The sequence below is a fragment of the Neltuma alba genome, unplaced genomic scaffold (assembly GCF_004799145.2).
Source record: "Neltuma alba isolate B1F8T4 unplaced genomic scaffold, ASM479914v2 tig00012665_pilon, whole genome shotgun sequence".
NCBI classification, from domain to species: Eukaryota; Viridiplantae; Streptophyta; class Magnoliopsida; order Fabales; family Fabaceae; genus Neltuma; species Neltuma alba.
In genome coordinates this window covers 49,326-72,055 of record NW_021637098.1, presented here as the reverse complement: position 1 = coordinate 72,055, position 22,730 = coordinate 49,326, and the positions used below count along the sequence as shown (strand labels likewise).

General features: G+C 38.7%; 2 protein-coding genes and 1 pseudogene across 3 annotated transcripts; all 3 read left to right on the top strand.

Annotated features, from left to right (window-relative positions):
* Nucleotides 1–6,780: 6,780 nt before the first annotated feature.
* On the top strand, nucleotides 6,781–9,677 carry LOC114729701 (probable inactive receptor kinase At5g67200; annotated as a pseudogene).
* Nucleotides 9,678–10,443: 766 nt separating this feature from the next.
* LOC114729712 (uncharacterized) lies at nucleotides 10,444–12,715 on the top strand. Its single transcript, XM_028916746.1, has 2 exons — nucleotides 10,444–10,705; nucleotides 12,305–12,715. The coding sequence occupies exons 1-2, from the start codon at nucleotides 10,556–10,558 to the stop codon at nucleotides 12,662–12,664; spliced, it is 510 nt and encodes a 169-aa protein (XP_028772579.1). The 5' UTR covers nucleotides 10,444–10,555; the 3' UTR covers nucleotides 12,665–12,715.
* Nucleotides 12,716–15,348: 2,633 nt separating this feature from the next.
* LOC114729704 (long chain base biosynthesis protein 1) lies at nucleotides 15,349–21,859 on the top strand. 2 transcript variants are annotated; one of them, XM_028916737.1, is made up of 13 exons: nucleotides 15,349–15,532; nucleotides 16,420–16,646; nucleotides 16,742–16,836; nucleotides 18,027–18,118; nucleotides 18,364–18,457; nucleotides 18,547–18,619; nucleotides 18,711–18,843; nucleotides 19,246–19,420; nucleotides 20,178–20,318; nucleotides 20,441–20,536; nucleotides 20,822–20,963; nucleotides 21,141–21,268; nucleotides 21,342–21,859. In XM_028916737.1, the coding sequence occupies exons 2-13, from the start codon at nucleotides 16,541–16,543 to the stop codon at nucleotides 21,516–21,518; spliced, it is 1,452 nt and encodes a 483-aa protein (XP_028772570.1). In that variant the 5' UTR covers nucleotides 15,349–15,532; nucleotides 16,420–16,540; the 3' UTR covers nucleotides 21,519–21,859. The 2 variants fall into 2 exon arrangements, with proteins under 2 accessions (XP_028772570.1, XP_028772571.1); XM_028916738.1 differs by having other exon boundaries at nucleotides 15,526–15,609.
* Nucleotides 21,860–22,730: the final 871 nt, after the last annotated feature.

Here is a 22,730-nt window from a genome sequence, read left to right as displayed (position 1 = left end):
GATAAAATGAAAAACAGAGATTTAATCTTGTAAGGTAAAGAAACTGATTATCGATCACGTTATGTGAAAACAGGAGTTTCAGGAAATTGAATGATCGATCATTTTATCGATAAATCAATGATCGAGTAGGTGATCGAAAAAATGATTCAACATAAGTTAATGCAGTGAAGATAATAATCGATCATTTGATTGATAAATGTTTGATCGATCAATTGCTCGATAAAAGATTTTAAACGAATGGTTTTGACAGAGCACTATATCGAGTAAGAAGACATGTAATATTCGAACAAGTTATCGATAAAGGTCTGATCGATTAAGTGATCGATTATTTCCTGAAACATCTTATATTAATCAGCTATACCAATGATCGATTAGTTGATCGATCAATCTAGCAAGTTATTGAGCAGACTAAATTATCTATCACATGATCGATAAAACTTGACAGTTATCGATCAAGTGATCGATAAACATATTCATCTATAACGTTATCCAAAAATCATTTATCCAACATGTTACTGATAAAACCTTAATAATATGTATGAAGATAAAAGAGAGGAATTGAGGAGATAGTACCAGTAACTCGATGAGTATGTAGTCGCTTGATCAGGCTCGAGTAACATATGATAATGGCTTTTCATTTCTTCATCTCTTCTAGAGCTTTTACTCAATAACATGTTGAGTAGCATGTTGCTTGAGAACTTAATCGTTCAGTGTAGAACTTCTGGTCTTTGCCTCAATAAATTCGAAGTCTGATTCCAGCAAAACGAAGGTCAATCTTTGAGTGATCATAACTCTTCCAATTCAGCTCCAAATTTTGCAAATGACTGCAATGTTTCGAACCGCATATCTCCCTCATATGAAACTCTTTGAAGTTGATTTTGGTGTCCATGAACCGTGTTCTGAGTCTAGTTTCATATGAATCAAGTTTCGTCTCAAACGGATTTGTGGTTTAGGAGATATTGAAGAAATACCGAACCTATGTCAGAGCTGAACGAAGAACAGAGCATAACAGAGGATGCATTTTATCGATAACTTGATCGATAAATGGATGATCGATCAAGTAATCGATAATTGCCCATGAAAATCACCTCTGAAGCTTATTTTCCATGTTTATATGAAGGGTGACTCAATATATGATGGTATAACTTCCCGGTTGTATATTTTAGCTTCCGACTGAGTCATCCAAACTTCTGATTGAGTATAGCAACATTTAACATCAAATCTATGAACTTGAATCTTGATATTTTCATTTGATCTTGCAAGTTCTTCTTTTCTCAATCTCTCTTCTTCTTCTTCCTCTTGATCATTCTCCATAACTCAAAGTGTAACATAATATCTCCTTTCTTTTCTTGAGGAAACTACATAAGATAGTAAGTATGATAGTTAGTCAAAATATGAGATAAATAATTTATGTAAACTTTTTGCTCTATTATTTGACATCATCAAAACTAATCATATCTAACATTTACTGGACCAAATTTCAGGTAATAAACAAACCTGGTCCAGTCTGGTCCAAACACACACCTATACTTTTATTCCATTTAATAATACTAGTACATACTCCTATTGCTGGGCAGATCCATAATTATTTATAAATGAATTTTTTAAAAATGCGCGAGCAACCACTATTATTAAATAATAAGTACAGGACTCATTGAGAAGGCAAATGTCTACATGGTAGTGGTACAGATAAATCACAAAACGTGATATTTAATTAAATTGCACACTTCTTATATTTTGTTTACATAATTATATACTGTGATTAAAATAAACCTCGGCCACAGGCAAAGAACAGCATTGATTGATCAATGGTTTTTATGAGTTGACTTAAAAATTATATAACTGATAAAAAGTTAGTCAATGAAATCGATAACACAAGGTCACAAACTGTGGCTTATTTTAAAGAAAAATTATGCTTGCTTTCACGTACAAACATTCACAACAGTACATTTTTCGCTAAAAAATCGTAAAATAGTACATCTCGTTTTAATTTTGCATGTGATGCGTCAGTCCATTTCTCGACTCTCGTGCAGTCTTTTTCGTTACTGTGGGAGCGCTTGCGTTGTATACTGGTAACAGTGACTTCAAATCTTCATTCCTTAAGTGTAAAAAACGAGCGACTGATTATAAAAATAACGGTAATTAATATAGTGTCTTGAGTTGGCAAAATAAAAAAAGAAGAAAATAGCGTCTTGAGAATGACAATATAATAATTTAGAAAGTAGTAATTTTTTTCAAAAAAAAAAAAAGTAAATGCGACACAAGTTGCTGCCGTGCCCGCTTGTCAGTTGAAAATAAATGGAGTTTACGACCGGTAGATATGGGTGAGGCCTCGGTGAGTGCGTCAACCTTCACCCATCGAGGAAAAGTCCAGGGAGAAAGGAGGGTGAGCCAAGTTGACAACTGCATCATTAGTGTTAGTTTTTAAAAGAGTGTTGAGGAAAAACAAATTTATGATTTTAAAAATAATTTTATAATATAAAAAATAATTACAAAAAAAGAAAATTGTTTATTCACGTGGAAGTACTTTTTAAAAGATTTTTTGTCCTAATCAAACACTCCCTTCATTAAAAAGGTTTAAGATTAGTTTTTCAAAAATTAAAAGGCGAAATGCATTCATTTAAAAAAAAAGAAGGAGAACAATAAAAAGTGATATAACAGCTTTATATATTACTCATGTCAATATTTGATATCATATCAATATAATACCCATAATAAATTAAGGACCAATTATTTATATAGTGATGTCTGACCTTCCAGTCAAATCTTGAGAAGTGTTTGGATGGCATGAGAGGTACTTTTGAAAAGTATTTTTCTGTAAATTGAGATAAACTCCTTCACATATTTATTTCGTATACCGTAAAATTACTTTTAAAATTATGATTTGGTTTTTATCCAAACATCTTCTTGGTATATTTATATGGATCGGCTTTTTTATAATGCTGGGGGTTGGTCATGAAGAGACGAATCATTATCATGATTGTGAAGTGAGTTAAATGGGATTGAAGGCGACGAGGGAATAGTTGAACGTGAGACCACGTGAAACAAGATTATGTTGTGGCGGTGAGCAAATATTATGGATCGAATGGGGTTGATAATTGCCTTGTCACTTGTTTGCCAGGATTCTTTCATATATTCTGTATTTTCGGTTGTTTGCAGCAACCAACCAGTATGGGAGCTGATGTTGCTCCCCCAACCCACTTGCATTAATTCTTCATCAGCTTCTATGTTGTTCCCATCCCAACCACTCCTATCTGTCCACTCCCTCAACCACTCCCCCTCCCCTTATTCATTGAGAAAATTACAAATAAAGACCCCCAATATATAAAATGGCAATCAGGGACTCTAAATTTGAGAAATTGCTCACAAGGACTCGGTCCCAATTTGCAATTATGAAATCATGACCAAATTACCAAAATACCCCTCTTTATTTTTTTTAAAAAACAACACCACTGCCTCGCCGGAATCCGGCCGCCGGAGCTCTGCCAGCCGCTGGAGCTCCGATGCCATGATTTGGTGTCATTTTTAAAAAAAAAAATTAAGAGGAGTATTTTGGTAATTTGGCCATGATTTCATAATTACAAATTGAGACCGGGTCCTTGTGAGCAATTTCTCAAATTTAGGGTCCCTGATTGTCATTTTATATATTAGAGGGTCTTTATTTGTAATTTTCCCTTATTCATTCCATCCCACTGGTTCCTTTCTCAACCCTCAAATACTTTCCGTTCCGCTCCTAACTAAAATTCTTGTTCACAATACTCGTTTTTAGCTACAACTCCCCCCTCCCCTCAAATAAAAATAATAAAAAAAAAAACAGAGAGAGACTTACCAGTTCACTCCTGAAGTTTATTTTATTTTATTTATTTTTTTTGTTTTTGGTGAAACACTCCTGAAGTTTATTTTATCAATCGAGTGTCTAGAATTTCAAACATGACTTCATATTCACATTTTATCTTGTCAGACCAACAATTTTTTCCGCAGTTCTCATAGATTTTCACCCTTAACAGCTTGAATCAATTATGCATGATCACAAGGTTCTATAGAATTGATTGATAAAACTTAAATTTTAAGGATCAAATCTATATAACCAAGACACGGGACTAAAAGTTTCATTATCTCGTGTTCCTCATGACATTTCTGCGAGGATTAGAGGCAGGCGCCTTTACGTACAACCATAGCCGATCGAGAAATGATTGTGATTAATGTTTATGGACAAGTAACAAAATTCCTCTCGTTTCCGGCCTTTTTTTTTTTTTTTTGGGTTTCTTAATGTGGTTCTAGAAAGCATCAAATCATCAAGCATCAGAGGTGTTAATGGAAGAGATATAGCGACAAAGGGATTAAAGATTCAGAAGATACTTTGACAGCCCCCCCCCCCTTCCTGTCCTGACTTTGGCGCCCTTTTCCCACGGCTAGGATATATCTACAAATGATGCGAACATAAAACCTCTGACCCATGAACGTATGGGCAAAAATACATTTTAAAGAGCAGGACTTTCTTTAAAATTCATTATACGGTAGCAATAATTTCTGAAAGATGCCCAAGTTACGTGATGCTTTATTGCTACTCAAGCACAGAGATCCGAATTTTGAGGCCACTTAACATATTTACAATTAGAAAAATTATTATGCGGCTCACTTAAAATTTGTTACTGTATGCTGCTCACTTGTTGTGGGATTTTAATGATTAAATTGTTTATATGGGATCGTACAATAATTTTTCTTTTATAATTTATATATCTTACTAAGGCTCAGAAGAAAATTTCTCCTCTTCTCCTCATTACGGGAGCTATCGGGGAAAGCTTCACCCAAATATGCGGCTGAAGGCCTGAGGGGTGCTGGGGGACTGGGCCCAAGGCAGTGACGAGTGATTATAACACACTACTAATTGCCAAGCATAACATGTATCCATGGGCTGCATTCATTTAGTAGGCCGCATTGGGTCCTGTCATCTTTTTTTTTTTTGGTTTCACTTTTAAGACCAAATCTCTCACATGTGGGCTATCCGGCTCCAACACATTTTCACCCAGCACTGCCAGATCTCTTCACAATCTCTACTTTCGAATGCAGGCTATACATCTCGTGTGTTTTTTTTAACCTGAACATCTCCTGTTATTTTCTCATCATTATTCCTTTACTATTGGGCTGGGCTGAGCTGGGATCCGTAGTCTTTAATTTTTGTTCACTTATTAGTGTTGCTGGATGTAATATGAGGGAAAAGCCCAGCGAATCACTTGGTCCAGTGAACAAGGTGGGCACACAGGTCCCAGATAGATACATTTTTCGTAGCAAGGGGACCGATATGAAGAGGGCAAAACTCCTCAAGTAAACCGATGGGACATAAACAATTCCTTCCTCGAAACTGTGGCTCTCGTGAATGGACGCATCACGCATCTTTAACAAAGTCAGGATTTTTCGGTCCCAAAAATATATGATTGACTGGAACTGCAGAGGGTAGACATCGTGCTCCTCTTACGTAGCACACTAGGCAGACTCCTTTTCCCCCCTCCCCCTTTCTTTTTTCTGTGTGTACAGTGTACTGTGTGTAGAGAGAGGGAGGAGAAAAGAGGAACACATGTGGGGAGGGAAGTGGGGAGTTGACCGTTGGGCAGGGGGGGAAAACGTTATGGGGCGGAGAGAGTCGTACAGCATGGTGGTTAACTTATAGTTTTCATCGTTGCCATGAAATTTACTGCGCCCTGCGCCCTGGAAGGATATGTCCCTGGGAATGGCCCCTCACATGCCCCCACCGCCCATACCCTCCAAACCTCACGCAAAACCACACTCTGCCCTTCCAAACCAACCATCGCATCAACATTACCTCATACTGTATCTTGTTCATTTTGAAGCTGCCATCCCATTCCCATTTCAATCTTTCCAAATTAAAACGCCACCTCTATCTCTAAACTACATTTTTTTTCATTAGAGGTATCAATTTCAAGTAGTTGGAATAATTCAAGCTACAAGACTTTAAATTTTTTCAGATTCTTTTTAAGTTTGGTGGATTAATAACCCAATCTTTATAATGACCGGATTTTTCCCATTTTGTTTTTCTAAATAAATATCTCTCACGTGTCTTCTCCAGACCTTTTTCTCCCGATCAAGTGGGTTTTCTCCCAATTTTATAGACTTGCTTGAGAGTTGAGGAGGCAACTTCCCCACGGCAAGATGTTTTATTAAAATGCACTATATCCATATATTATAATACAAATAGTTGATTGGTTAGAACGCTGCTCCGATATCCTTTGTCACGTGATTTCTGAGCTAATGCAGCGAGACAGCTGCTCCTATTCCCTTTTGTCACGTACTGCTCGCTTCTCTTCTGTCACCGCGAGCCTCCTCTTCGGTCTCTGTAAACTGTAATCTTGCTTTTCACGAACTTAAAAAATTAAAAAATTTAAAAAGAAAAACAACAAAACCTATTCTAGTCCTCTAGCTCTGTAAACCATGACAATTATGGACTTGCCATCTATCCCCACTTGCTTCCTGAACTGAACCCAGAGGATACTGACTCCCTCAGATTGCTTCCTGCGAAGTATATACTCCTCTTCGCATTATTTTTTCTTTTTACCCCTCCGTCTTCTGCAATGCTCGAACAAGATCATTTCTCCTTTCCACTTCAAGTTCAAAACTTGCTGTTATTTCTGTCTTCGTTTCTGTTATTTTCACTTTGCTCCTTTGTTGCCTCCTTCTAGGCCTCTCTTGCCTCATCCTCCACCTGCACTTCCTCCGATTTTTCCTCCTGATTCTGCCGCCTCCTGATTCTGCCGCCTCAATGCAATGCAAAACAGAAAGTGGGAGCGTCTCGTTCTTCAGGGTTTAGATCTCGGTGGTATTTTCGCTCCCAACACATTGTCTCGTCTTGACCAGCTCCGGGTGCTCAGTTTGCAGAACAACTCTCTCGTTGGACCCATCCCTGATCTCTCCGGTCTCCACAACCTCAAGAGCCTCTTCCTCGATAACAACCACTTCACGGGTTCTTTTCCTCCCTCAATCCTCACCCTCCATAGGCTCCGCACGTTGGACTTCTCTCACAACAATCTCTCAGGCCCCATCCCTACCTACTTAACCAAGCTAGACCGTTTCTACTACCTCCGTCTCGGCTGGAATAGATTCAATGGCTCCATCCCTCCTTTCAATCAGTCTTCTCTCCGAACATTCGACGTCTCTGGTAACAACTTTTTCGGACCTATTCCTGTTACGCCCACTTTAGTGCGTTTGGGACCCACCCCCTTCTCTCAAAACCCAGGCCTCTGCGGCGAAATCATCCGCAAAGAATGCCATCCAAGCGCACCTTTCTTTGCACCAGCGGCACCACTCGTGACAGCGCCGCCGCCGGCGGTGCAGCTTGGTCAGAGTGCCCAAGTCCACGGCGTTGACGGGTTGATTCGTCCACCGTACAAGAAATTTAATGTTCTGTGCGGGGGAGGCGCAGCTCTATACGCTGGATCAGCTTATGAGAGCCTCTGCGGAGCTTTTGGGGAGGGATCGTTGGGACTACATACAAAGCGGTTTTAGATAACCGTTTGATTGTCACTGTGAAGCGCCTCGATGCTACTAAAATGGCTGCGGACTCAACCAAGGAAATCTTTGATAGTCATATGGAATCAGTAGGCGGGCTTCGCCACCCCAATTTGGTCCCCCTTAGGGCCTATTTTCATGCCCGGGAAGAGAGGCTTCTTATCTATGATTACGAGCCTAATGGCAGTCTTTTCCTCCCTCGTACACGGTAAGTTTCTCCATTTCCGACTTGGGTGCTTTAGTAAATATCTATGATCTATCTGTGCATCCTTCTCCGGTCGGTGAGATGAATCAATCACAAGGTTCGGCGACATTGAACTAGTTCTCACAAGTCCAGAGCATACTTGTTTGTTTCCTTGATTTGCGGGTTGCTATCTCACAAGTCCAGAGCATACTTGTTTGTGTTTCCTTGATTTGCGGGTTGCTATTTAATTTTGAAAGTGCTGTTGATGTTGCCGAAAAAATTCAAACAGGTAATGACGTGGAGTTCATGAAAAATCTTTTGAAATTCCCTTCACATGTGATCCATTTCTCGGATTTGATAGCACCTGAGCTTTGAAACCCGAGAATCTTGCTGCATGCTACATAACAAATGCTTTTTTGAATATATTTTAAGCTAGGTGACTAATGTTACTTTATATGAGATGACTCAGGCGTCACTCCGGGACCTTGTCGTCTATCGTTCTGTCGATTGCTCCGTTTCTTTCTCACTATCGCACGGTCAGAATTTATTCCTAATCCTGACCACTTACCAGTAAACAGGATAAGCTGTCTCTTAGGCTCCCAGTTATTAGTGCATGGTTGTTGACTACATTGACAAATGGCCTTAGGACCTTTCTTAAATCTTCACATTGTACGAACATTGACTGGAGCCATCCAATGGTGTCGTCGCTGGACAAGCTCTGTGCAACGAGTTGAGCTTTAAATTCACGGGCACCCTCGGTGCAGGGGCGGACCCAGTTTGCCTACTTATTATGATTACGTCCTCAAGCAAGCATCTCTTAGGGCTCCCAGTTATTAGTGCATGGTTGTTGACTACAGTGGACAAATGGCCTTAGGACCTTTCTTAAATCTTCACATTGTACGAACATTGACTGGAGCCATCCAATGGTGTCGTCGCTGGACAAGCTCTGTGCAACGAGTTGAGCTTTAAATTCACGGGCACCCTCGGTGCAGGGGCGGACCCAGTTTGCCTACTTATTATGATTACGTCCTCAAGCAAGCATTGAACGGGATTCCCATATCCTTCTGGGTCCCATGTATGATATTCAGTTATTCATACATCGCATGACTTTAAATCTCTGCTGCACGTGTAGGGTTTTCGATGTGTACCAAAACTTAGTGATTAGCGGGTGACTGGTTGTCAAAATGGGAATAGCAAGTGTTGACTAACGGTGGGGTGGACGCAGGTTCAAGATCAAGCAGGGCAAGGCCATTGCACTGGACGTCGTGTTTGAAGATAGCAGAGGACGTCGCACAAGGGCTGTCCTACATCCACCAAGCCTGGAGACTAGTACATGGCAATCTAAAGTCCTCCAACGTTTTGCTGGGCCCTGATTTTGAAGCGTGCATACTGATTACTGTCTCTCCATGTTGGCCAACCCTTCCAGCTTCCATGAAGATCCCGATTCCGCTGCGTATAGAGCGCCCGAGACCGCAATCCGAATCACCAGCCAAACCCGAAATCTGACGTTACGCTTATGGTGTGTTGTTGCTGGAACTTTTGACGGGGAAGCCTCCTTCGGAACACCCTCTCTTGGTGCCCAGTGATAGGGTGAGTTGGGTGAAATCCGTGCGGGAAGATAAGGGAGGAGAAGACAACAGAATGGACATGCTTGTTGAGGTTGCTACTACTTGTAGCTTGACCTCTCCTGAGCAGAGGCCCACTATGTGGCAGGTCTTGAAGATGCTGCACGAAATTAAAGAGATTGTATTATTGGAGGATAGTGCGTTGGACCTACGCGCCACCACGTCTTAACGTCTTCTTGTATCATCTTTTTATCCGCTTTTGCTTAGTTGCATGATATATAATATTGGATAGAGAAAGAGATCTGTATAAGCAGGCCGATGGTTAGATTCAAAGGGAATAGACATAAATGTCCTGAGTCATGCGATGCTCTATTCTGTCAATTCCACTCGCTAGGCTTCTGACTCACGCTTGAGCATTTTTGTTGGTTTGCCAGGGCTACGAGAAATATGATCTGGATTTGGATATAGAAAAATACAGGGAAGAAGTATATTATTATTCATTAATCATGGGTGATGTGGCTGCTCTTTGCAAAAACTAGTCTCCTGGAAATTCATTTGCTTTAGGTATTACATAATCCTAACTTGCTATTAGGATTTAGGAAGGCTGCCGATAATAGAATTTTGTATTTAACTGTCTCTAACGATACACCATAACTATAAACATTACTATCCAAGGAAACCATGAATATGTGAATATATAAACCGCTCTAGCATTTTTTTCCCCATGTAAGTTGATTCCACTTAAGCACCGCCCTTGAAAAATGCAACGCAATTATTGGTGGTTGTTTGTTTCTTAAATTTATGAGCCACAATTATCTCTTTCAGGGGGTCAAAAGAATTTTCCATTGTTGGAGAATTTTGTCACAAATTATATTCACACTCCCGGATTATCAAACGCAAATACGGCATGCGACATGGATGGACACCGAGTCATGCGTTGAATGTGAGGGTTCGCACTGATCTCCCTTTTAAAATGGGTAGTTATGGGCTAGACTATGGGCTAAACTGGTTTAGTTTTGGGCCAGATTATGGGCTAAGCCTAGGAGAAGGAACCATACATATCGTCCACGTTTCCCTGGAAAAGGAGGAAGATGCCAACTGCCATGGCAGCGCAGAATCTGCTAGAATGACCTCATTAGTCCGAAGCGCATGATGATTATATTTATTTATTATAAAATACCATATGTACGGGCAGAACGTTTAGATTCAGTCTCTGCGGAAACTTGAATGAGGAGGCCACACATCTGGAACAAGATTATTTGAAGAGAAACCTAGAAAACCAGAAATGGACACCGATATGATTGAGGCGGAGAAGGCGTCAAACCCGGAGGTGGCGGTGCCCTCTAATTCCGGGCAGAACGACTTCATTCGAGATTTACTCACATTGGCACGCCAGCTCATCGATCAGGGCAAGCCTTCCCAAGCTCTCCATGCGGTAATCTTTATTCTTTTCTACCTATTCTTTCAATCTACGCTGGCTGCCGATTGATTGTTCTGCTCATTTTATTTTAATTTTTGTAGTTTCGAACTTTCTTTCAATTTGATTTTTTCTTGAGGTTATAATTCTGTTATCTCTTCCAATGTCAATATATTATAAGAGTGGAGAATTTCCTTCCTCTGTTTATCTGATCTCTAATGTTCTTGCTGAACAATTGCGCTCTTGTATGCTGTTTCGAGTCAGTAGTTGAAGGGGTTTTCATACATCCGAGGCTCTTGTTGCTGTAACATTCAAGTAGATTATCATGTTAGAAAGAATTGATTTTCCCCAAAGAATTGATTTTTTCCCCTTCATTCAATTCGCGATTGAACGTTATGATTTCGATAGCCTTCATACAACCACACCGCTTTTGGAGCCTTGGAACTTGGTAACTGGACTTCGTACGTGAGTAATGGTTTGATATCTCGGGCAAGACAAATTTAGAGCAAAAGTGACTACGATATCAACAAAATTGTCGAAAATAATTATTAAATTATGGGTTGCCCAAAATGCTTCAAGAAAAGTCTGAGGCTGTTTGATACGATGGTGTTTTGCCAGCCGTAAGTGATGTGGTGCAATATCTTGAAAGCCTACCATTAGAATGCTAACCTTGTGCAAAATTTTGGCTGACTAGTGACTACGAACCCAATAGCACATTCTTAGGTAACCTGGCTACCTTGTAAATAGTGTCGTGAGGACTTCAAAAGACTTCGATTTTGAGAACTTGGAAACACTCTGATTTGGGATGGAAGAAAATTCTGGTTCACTTAATAGCACATTCTAGATTCTACCTACCGATATCCAAATACTTATACGAATGACAAAGTTAAGTATACATGTGATCTGTTGTGGGTCCAAAAGTCTTCACCTTAGAGCAGATACCAAAGTTCTTAATTTCCAACGTAACATTAATTAAATACATATTTTCCAGATGTATGAGACATGTTAGACGTGAATATGATTTTGAGTAGAAACAAAATTAAACTTTTATAGAAGTTAACTTCTACATCATTGAAGATGGAGAACTACTAGATACTTACCGTTTTTATTCAAATAACTGATGCATGATCAGGTCATGCCTACTGAGGGCCTATCTGCTCCAATGCTTTATTCAAATGTTGTGGGTAGATAACAATTTTAGTAATATTATGCTAGTTATCTTTTAGCTGTGTGTGTGACTACTGCTACAAGATCCCTGTTCTACTCTAAATATAATTAGGTGCCAAATAAATGAAACATATAATACCTTGGTGATGAGTTGTGAGCCGCTTTGTCTTCTTTCTCTAGCCTTGACATTGTCAATAAACGGCCTTGGGGAATGAGCCAATTTTATTGTGGCTCCCATATGCTCTAGAATTTAAATGACGATGAATCAGCTACTCAGACAAATGAATAAAGGAGGTTACCTATTGTAATTCGTGAAGCACAAAACTCTTTCGTGAAGCACAAAACTCTTCCATGAAAACTGCAAAATGCTTGGCAAAAGAGAAAACACATCTTAAAGCCGTAGAACCGGAAGTCTTTTCGTTGGCTGATAATTACTTTATTTTGGAACAGGTGGTAGTTGCCATGAAGACAAAAGGTGGGGATGAAGCTGTCTTTCAGTTCTTAGACCGAGCTCGTGAGCTGTATAGAAGTAAACTGCGAGACAATGCTGTTGTTGATCAACTGGCTTCTTTGTTTGCTGAGTGTGCCATTGCTGAAGCTTTGCCTGTAAATATTGAAACATCAGCAAATAACATTTCTGGTCCATCGATTAATCCAGACGTTCACGAGACATCTATACTGGCGGAAACTGGGAGGACGCAAATAGTATTGGATGCTGTTTCAGACGGGAGCAGCTTCATTTGTTTGAAGTGTGGTGGCCTTGTTAGCATCCATCGCAAAGAGGAGCACTATGCTTACTGGTGTTGTTAACTCTTTGGCAAAGGGTACCTTCGCGATGCCTTGTTCCTCTGCGCATCGTCACCGTACTAAAGTTGGTCTCTGCATCTTAAGGCGGGGAAGGTTTCGGTTTTTTTTTTTTTTTTTTTTTTTAATGATTGCATATGCTAGAGGAATTTAAGGAACATCTTGCGAGTGTACTTCTGACTATCCGTTGCCTCGGTCTTTGGAACAGTCATGCTGGGGTACTAGGGGAGCGGCTTGACATTCTCTATCCCCTTCCGAGACTTGAATCCTGTAGACCATAGTGATCGACGATATAAGAGAGTCGAGTAGCGCAATGGCATCCTATTGATAGGATTTAAGCAATGGAAGTCGCGGATTTTGTATGAATTGTAGGCATGTATACATCTAAATAATTTTATATTGCACTCATCTTCAATTTATATTCCTAATATGTATTATACTGTAAATAATAATATGCTTTCAACAATTTTTATATCGCCCTGGTCTTCAATTGCTACCGCATAGTGGCAGCTCCTTTCCCGCCATATCCCTCGCCATGCAACTAAGATAAGCAAAATCATTATTATTATGAATACAATTGGAAACCTGAGGTAGCTTGGATTGTCTTTAGAGCAGTTTGTTTTTTGTTTTGGTTTTTTTGGGTGTTTGTGCACTCATTCTAAGCACATCAAAGTGGAGCTCTGGCTTCATTGAGAGCCATGATTATGATTCCATAACATTATCACCTATGTGACCAAATCACACATTGATTGCCAAACAAGAAATGGGCCTCTGCCTTCGCCGTCTTCTTCTTCCACGCGATGCTAACCATAAACAAAAGCTATGAATCCCTAGCTGAGATGAGCGAAGTGTCCACCCCCTTTGAAACTGTGGCATCAACCCAGTCTGCAGCAGCATTCCTGGACGCTTAACAAAACAGAAAGTAAGCTGCGAAGGGAGACAGAGTTAGGAACGAGGTCTTGGAGCAGTCCTTGAGACATCCTTTTTCTTTTCTCTCTTTTTTTTTTTTTGGTTGGCCAAAAGAAATCCAATTGCCAGAACTAGGTCTTTTAGAGACAGGAGTTTTGTAACCTTCCAAGCAGTCCAGTTTAATAATTACCTGTTGGCTCGTGAAAGATCAATCCCAGGAAATAGCTTATTGATAAGCAAGCAAGTACCTTGGATATTGATGGCAGCAAATAGCGACACATGATCTCCAAGCTTTTATCATTTGAAAGGATTCACAATACTCAACTCTTGCTAATAACTAGATGGAAAAATAATTTAAACAGCAGTTTTCAATGATTTCAAACATATGGCCATGAAAAATTTGCTTCGATTAGTTGTCGCCATGGGGGATGATGCCACGGAAACTTGAATTTGAATCATGCACGTATAACTGGTCAAGTGAAAAACAATCAGGATTTATATATAGGTACATAGAGAAGCAAAAGATTTCTATTTCTATGTTCCGCTTAGTCAACAAGGCAGTAAAGCAGAGGAGTTTATTGATAAACCCACAGTTGGTCCCATCCTCCGTTCCTTTAAATAGGTAATTTCATGCATTATTTATAATTAATTTTTATCATTATTGTCATTAACTCACTTTTTTTGGACGAAACATTAACTCAATTTTAAAATACTTGTAATTTAACTCAATTTAATAGAAGTATATTAAGTATTGTATAAATTTACATATGTTTCTGTCACTTTTGAGATGATGTGTTCTATTTTTTATCACAAAATGATCGTGAAAGGTAAGGTCGCGCATATTTTACGTGGATATCAATCCATGCACTGAGATTAACATCATTAAGTATTCTTATAAAAGCCTTCATATAATACTCACTATATCACTGCAAAAATTCAATCCCAGCTCCCTCAGAGAAGGACGATGCAAGAATGAAGGCCAAGCGCGAAGTCCCAACCTCGCTCTCAAATCAACTGCTCACAAGTCAATGATCACTAAAACACCATTAAAGCTTGTTAATTAATTATTACTATATCAATGTATCATAATCATACAAAGCTCATCTCAAATTTTGCTATTAATAAATTTTGAATTTCATCTAGCACATGGAAAATAGGTGTAGATGCCTATGAGATAAAATAAAAGCTAAAATATATTTTAGTTTTTTAACTTTATATAAGATTTTAATTTAGTTAAAGTGTGAAACGACAAAAGATAACTTTTAAAAAGTTATGGATATCCATACTTAATATTGTATTACCTCCGATTCTAATTATAAGAGCCAATTAACTAATTTAAGGAGATTGAGAAAGTAAGTTGAGTTAGTTATTTGTCCTAAATAGGTGATTTTTCCTAAAATATCTTTGTTAATCAAGTGTATTAACTAGAATTCTTATTACTAGAAAAGCTACTTTGAAAAAAATATATATAAATATGAAAGACAAAGTGGATTGGGGTCTTAAATTTAGGACCAAGATAAAAGTTAAATAGGATCTTATATTAAAGATCGGAAGTATTAATATTTATAACAGATGTCAATTTTTCCCAGAAGTGACCAAACAAAAGAAAAGAAAGATGAGAATTTTTTTTTTTTTTGGCCAGAAAAGATGAGAATTCTTATCAAACTTCTGAATAGCAGCACTGAAGCGAACAAAGCGGCAAGGTGACATGACAGCGACAACCATTGAGGGATTGGCGATGTGGCCTCCCTCATCAGCATCAACATTTTAACGTATTTAAGGGAGGAAAAACACGGGGGATGCAAAATCAGAATCGTTTGACCCTTCCTCTCTCGTTTGTTATCTTTTTTTTGGGTCAGATCTCTCGTCTGTTATCGGAGTGCCATAATATCGAAGGAAGGAGAAAACTCCGAATTGTCCTCGTATCTCAGCCGCCTTCACTGTTTTACACATTACAATCTCCAGGTAAGTTCAATATCGACAAAAGTGCCGGCGTTCGACTGGATCTATTGCGGATTGTTTCCATTTGCTTCGTGCTATTGGTATGTTCTAAGTTCCGTCGCGCGGATCCCTAAACCTTCTTGTTTCTGTAGCATGCATCGCACTGAAGATAAACTCGTGAGATTATCGTGAACATCCGTAATCTTACGATTTCGGATGAAATTGCGATAAATGGTTATGGATTGAATTGGGGTAGTTCATATTTGAGTAAGGATAGGGGCTTCGAGTTTTATGGAGACAATCATGATATCGATGAATGCGGATGGTTCTTGGCTGGCCGCTATCTGGCCTTCGATGTGTGGAATGCTGGTTCTATGCTCCTATCGCTCTCGTTTTTGGAGGCATTACTTTGAAGCGCTAGTGAAAATGTGGACTTTTGGAGAAACTTATGTGCCGTCATGCCATACACGGTTTTTGTAAATTTTGGGGTCGTTCTCCCTGTCCACGCAGACCCTGCTTAGATGTTATCCCCAAACGAAGCATTTTCTTTTTATAAATTCATTCTAATTCTAGCTGCTGATAAAAATCTAAGTTATTATTCTGAATGGTTTGAACGCAACTTTTCACCTGGATATGTGAACTTCCATCTGATTGGACTTCCTTTCCTTTAGAGAGACAAGGGATTTTGATTTGAAATGCTCTGGGTATCAGATGGTTTATTCGCCTAGTTGTGCTTTTCAACTGGAATTTGTATTACATCACCTGCAAATTATGTTCAATTTCTCATTTGTTTGTTCTTTATACTGCCGCATTTGTGATTGTCTAATGTGTTTATGATCAACTAATAGATTTGTAATTCCAACCGGGGAAAAAAAAAACTAATAGATTTGTAATTGTCTCGGTGTATGCAGCATATAGGTGCAGTATCCATAAAATACAGTGCTTTGAGTGTCTGGGAAGTTGACCAGCAGGACTGCTGTATTGAGAATGACGTTCAAGGTTTTCTTCGATATTTGAGATATTGAGAATACGATGGCCTCACCAGTCCTAAATTTTTTAAACACTACGTTAAATTGGATGACATTGGCTTTAGACGCTCCTTCTGCTCGAGCTGTGGTTTTTGGTTTTCATATTGGCGGTAATCTTTCACATCCTTGACTGAAATATCTTCACCCTATGGCTTATCAGTGCATGATCAATTGATTTGCCTTTATTACCATCTTCTCTTTGAAGGACATTTATTCGTGGAAGGTCTTCTTCTGGTGGTCATCCTTTTCCTGCTTTCGCAGAAAAGTTACAAGCCTCCTAAACGGCCCTTAACAGAAAAGGTTAGATCAACAATGTTGTTTCAGTTATGTTTACTCACCACTGAAGTTTCAGTTATGTAAAGTGTATACGGGCCATACAAATCTATTGTGTGCGAAATTTTTGACATCTGGAGGATTAAAAATTGTGATTTTCAATAACAATTTAATTTGGCCACTCCACTAACTGTAGGGAAATTCTCCCATTATGTTCATGTAAAACGAGGATCAGTATGTTGCATATTTGAATAGTTGTTCTATCAGCTTTAAACTTTTTCAAAATAATTTCAAGTTTATGTAGAAGTGGTTAATGTGGTTTTTAGTGGTTCTAGTGATCTAGTGTAGGGGTTTTATCTTCATTTGTGAACTCTCTAGAACTTCCTAGGTTGATAATCCTTCAAGTTTCCTGCACATTGAAATGGAATCTGCTTTGCAGAACTGGCCCCTCGTGATTTGTCTTTCAGTGGTCTTAATAGAGGTTCTTTGTAAGGTCTGGGATTAACTACTTGCCCTTGACAGAAGAGTTATTAATAGCTTTGCTGCTGATGCATTGGGCTTTTGAGATGATTGTTCATGCAGTTGTGATCTTTTTAGATGACATGATCTATCTGTATGTACTGGAACTATGATTGGAGGTTTAGGTCTGGTATAAGGTTGGTAGATCTGAATGCCATATTCATTTGTTCTTTATTGACTTGGAAATACAATTGATGGATTTGTGAAGACATTGAGAGCTCGAAGGGGGAATTGAATAGGATTCTATTTCAAAATTTCCTGCCTATTCACATTTTTCCTTTCATTGGCCAGGTCCCTCAATAGTTTCAATGTGCTTTATTTTGACTTCTGGTTTGTAATTTTTTCTTCTCTCATCTTGTAGAAGGTGCCTGTTCATATTTTTGTGCTTTCTATTGCATATTTTTGTACATCACTTGCTGCTTCTGAATATGTTGGTACTCGTGACTCTTTAGAACAAAAATGCTGCAATGCTAAGATGGACATTGGTAGATCGTGCTATTATGGTCCATGGGGAATTCCTAGTTATATTATTATTTTTCAGGATAAACATAACCTATTTGGTGACTATTTATGATTTGAATCCCTCGAACCGTGCATTTCAAGATAATGTTTCGGAAAAACTTCCAGAAATCTAATAATTTTACTCATTATCATCTTATTACTTTGACATTATTGGAGCACATGCCTAATATCTGCAGGAAATAGATGAGCTGTGTGACGAATGGGTTCCAGAACCCCTTATTCCTCATGTTAGTAAAGAGATGCAGTATGAACCACCGGTGCTAGAGAGGTGATTGATTTTTCTTGAGGGAAATCTGATTTATGTTAATCCTTTTATATGTTTGGACATTTTATTTATATTTCTTGTTTGCTTTGTTGATTGAGTGTATAAGATGATTTAAGGTCTTGACAGATAAATGTCATGATGTGGATTCATTGTGTTATGTAAGTTTACATATAGGATTATCAGGGAAAAAAACAGCCAATTATCTACCTGTATCTTCCTGCTGCTGAGATGAGTTATGTTTCTTGCAGTGCTGCAGGGCCACATGCCATAATTAATGGTAAAGAAGTTGTGAATTTTGCTTCAGCAAACTATCTTGGGTTGATAGGTCATAAGAAGCTGCTTGTAAGAAAACTTTCCATGCATCCCTGATACATTTCTTCTGTTTTTATACTGCTATAACACAGTGCACTCATTGCAACTTTCTATTTCAGGACTCCTGCTCTTCTGCTCTTGAGAAATATGGTGTTGGTTCTTGTGGTCCTCGTGGGTTTTATGGAACAATTGGTAAGGTTCATTGTTAAAGTAGATTCAAATTTAAAAACAAAGTTCTTTAGTGGTAAATGATTGTTCTCTTGTGCTACTTTGTTTTCCCCAGACGTGCACCTTGACTGTGAAGCCAGAATAGCAAAGTTTTTGGGAACCCCTGATTCAATTCTCTACTCTTATGGACTTTCCACCATGTTCAGTGCAATTCCTGCTTTCTCTAAAAAAGGAGATATTATTGTTGTGTAAGCATAAACTCTGACTATTGGCTATATGGTTCTGTCCAGTTTTGCCTCCTCTTCAGACAATTATAGAGAGCAGTGATAGCCAAACACTGCTGATGTGATAGCCGAGCCGTTTATCTCAAAATTTTTGTTGGGCCAAAGTGCTTTATTTCTCAATTCTTCTGCTTCTTTATGCTGATTTGATAACAATAAAGCAAGAGCTGTATTTGATTGTGTCTATCCATGAGTTAAAAGCCCTAGTTAAAATGTCAATGTGATAAACTCTCTGATATTCAGAGGCAGTGTAGTTGACCCAGTAAACCCTGATGATCTGAGGCAGCCTTTGGCACACATTTGAAGCTTTTTGGCTAGTTTTCGTATTATTGAGGGTTTAACTTTTGCATACAAGGGGGTCTTTTACAGGGATGAAGGAGTCCACTGGGGGATACAGAATGGGCTTTATCTTTCTAGAAGCACAGTGGTGTATTTCAAGCACAATGACATGAATTCTTTAAGAGAAACTCTGGAGAAAATTAGTACAAGAAGCAAGCGAGCCAAGAAAGTGAGGCGTTATATTGTTATTGAAGCTGTCTACCAGGTAGATCTTGTCTATCATGCATTGCACCTTAGCTTTACACTTCTAACTTGTGTTTTTCTATCTATACATTCTACATAATCAGCTATCATAGAGAGAGGATGTACCTTCTGCTATTTAGATGAGGTGTCTGCTTGTTGCTGGCTTCTTGTTGCACGTTGTATATCACCCTATATGAATGGCTGGTATATATTTACGATGATAATAGGATGATTAGCTATTGCAGATTGAATATATCTATGAAGGATTGAATTAACAAGTTTGAGCCTTGGAACATTCCAATTTTTTCCTTTCTTATTCTATTGATCAGACGCATCAGGCAGCACTGCACCACACCGTTGCTGGTTTGTTATATTAGTCAATCAAATTATAGATACAAAGGGATTCATTAGAACAAATGAACGAACAGTTAGTATGGGATGATTGATAAGAAAAATGCTATTATTTAGATGCAAATAGCCTTCTGCTGATGTTTCAAGCCAACCATCCGGCCTTGTTCACCTCAATTTGTTTGGGTTATACTTACTTCTTCAAATGGTCCTTATGGGGTCTAGAATGCTAAATTTGTATGTGGAATAATTGTTACAATGAGATCTACATCTATCACAATTTCATCGTTTCAAAAACTATTACTGCTTACATTGTCTTTCTTATTCATATGTTACTGTAATGATTCTTTTCAACTACTATCAGTCTATGAACGCCATACCTGTTTGACCCATACCTTTTGACAACTTTTTCTTTTCTATTCTATCTTCAGAATTCTGGCCAAATTGCACCCCTGGATGAGATCATTAGATTGAAGGAGAAATACCGTTTCCGTGTTTTGTTGGATGAGAGCAACTCAATCGGTGTGCTTGGAAGTTCTGGAAGGGGTCTCACTGAATTTTATAAAGTTCCAGTACGTGATGAAAATCTCTCTCGCTCTCACTCTCCCCATCCCCCTCCCCAGGTGCTGGTGTATGTGCACTGAGTATGAGTGTTCATATATTCTGAATTGCAATTTATGGTTATGCATTGCAGGTTGAGAAGTTAGATATTATAACTGCTGCTATGGGACATGCATTAGCCACAGAAGGAGGATTCTGCACTGGAAGTGCAAGAGTTATAGATCACCAGGTATGGAAGTGTCTTGTAAGATGATAGCACTCTTAGTAATAGGTTTGATTATGACAATGAAGTAGAAGCAAGAGAATCAAAGATTTATTTCCCAAGCTATTATTTATTAATTTTTTCCTTCCATTTTATCGTCCTCAATATAACTCATGAAGTGTAAAAATTGTATGATGAAGTAATGCGTCGTCTGAGTTTCCGCCATGCAGTATAGTAGTATATTCGATGCCAGAGTTTATTTCTCATCCTTTCTAAAGCACTGATATTTTAACGTGTTTTCTGTCTTGGCAGCGACTGAGTAGTTCTGGCTATGTCTTTTCTGCTTCACTTCCTCCATATCTTGCTAGTGCCGCAATTACAGCTGTTGACATTTTGGAGGAAAATCCCAATCTTATTACTAAGTTGAAAAATAATGTTGCTATATTGTGGAAAGGTGATCCCTGCTCTCCCTGCCAGTTCTTCAACTAATTTTTATCGCGGAACAGTGCCCATCTTCTAGATTTTACTTATCATCCGATTGTTTTAAAGTATCCTCTCTCTCACGCTCACTCTCACTGCGGACCATTGATCTTATTTTTCGCATTTGAGAATCATTGGACTACTCCTGCAGGATTATCGAATATAACAGGCTTAACAATAGCGAGTAATCCAGAGTCGCCAATTGTTTATTTGAGATTAGAGAAGTCAACCGGTTCCATGAAAGGCGACCTGTCTTTGCTTGAAGATATTGCCGAGCGTGTAAGGAATGTTGTTTGACAATGCAATGCCTCAATATCAGTTTTGCTTGTGCCTAATAGATATTTACTTACAGGTTTTGAAAGAAGATTCTGTATTTGTGGTCACTTCCAAGAGATCAACCTTGGACACATGTCGGTTGCCTGTTGGAATTAGATTATTTGTTTCTGCAGCGCATTCAGAATCCGATCTTCATAAAGCATCTGAATCATTGAAAAGGGTTGCAGCATTATTGCTGAGTGATCGTAATTGAACGCGGCACATTCTCCGGTTCTTGCCCTGTACTGAAGCATCTAAACATCAAGTACCGTCTCCATGGCTTGTTGAGCAAATTTGAGATGCAAGCGGATTTTTTTTTTTTGGGGGGGGGGGTGTTCTGTGGTTGTTGATAATTTATGCAATTTTTAGAATTCGATATTTCATGGTATCCATATTTGTGTTGCCTGATGAACTTAGATGTAGAATAAGGGGTGCATGGCTTCTACTCATGAGCATTCGGTAAAAGGCCCAAGAAAGAATGACATCCAGATGTCGCTCCTTCTCCTAATGGTGCTATATTTTGTTAAAAAAATGATAATAAAAACAAAGAATTATTTAATCTCTCCTTAAAAGATTCATCGTTCAAGATTAAGGGTTCTATGGTATGATATTGGAAACAGAAATGCATTAGAATGGAATGATGATTATGGTAAATTCATTTGGTTCAATATTAATTAAATAGAAATAATAGTAAAACTATTCGCATGCCCTTAGCTACGTATTTTTTCAACCTACCTTCAGTTTTCTCCGTCCTCAGTGGCAATCAAGCAGATGAAAAAATCGGCTGTACAAACCAGAATCGAAAAAGAGTTACCATATACAAGATGAAAATTCAATCAAAATACAAATAAAAGAATCCCAAAACCAGAAGGATGAGTGCGCTGGAGAAGATAAAGCCAGCGAGATAGCCATTGCCGGAAGACGCGAAGCTACCTGAAAGGCGCGGATTCAAATTTGCGGTCTGCTCACTGGACATAGCTTCGGTCACCGATGAAGTCACCAGAACGCAATCCTTCCATAGGTCAGCCTTCTCGGAAGTAAACGTGGCCTAATGTTCTGTCAACCGTCATGATTCACGCCTAAGATTTGTAATTGTACGTTAATGATACGCTATGACCAATAATTGTGGTTTTTATGCTGTGACATGCTGGCAATAATCGTGTAAACATTTGTTTATCCTTTCACCATATTAAACACGCGATAAGGCCCTGATCCCCCCCCCCCCCAAAAAAAAAAACCAATTTGTTGCCGCATCGGTATCGTACTATATATTCGTAATGATAGGATAGAAAATTTCCCACTCGGCCTTTCATGTGACGTTGAAAAGGCTTTTAGAATAATGGAGTGGTTTTTGTTTTATTCTTGCGCCACACATATTAATGGAACAATTAAATTAATGAATCCGAATTCTCCTTTCCAAATTTTT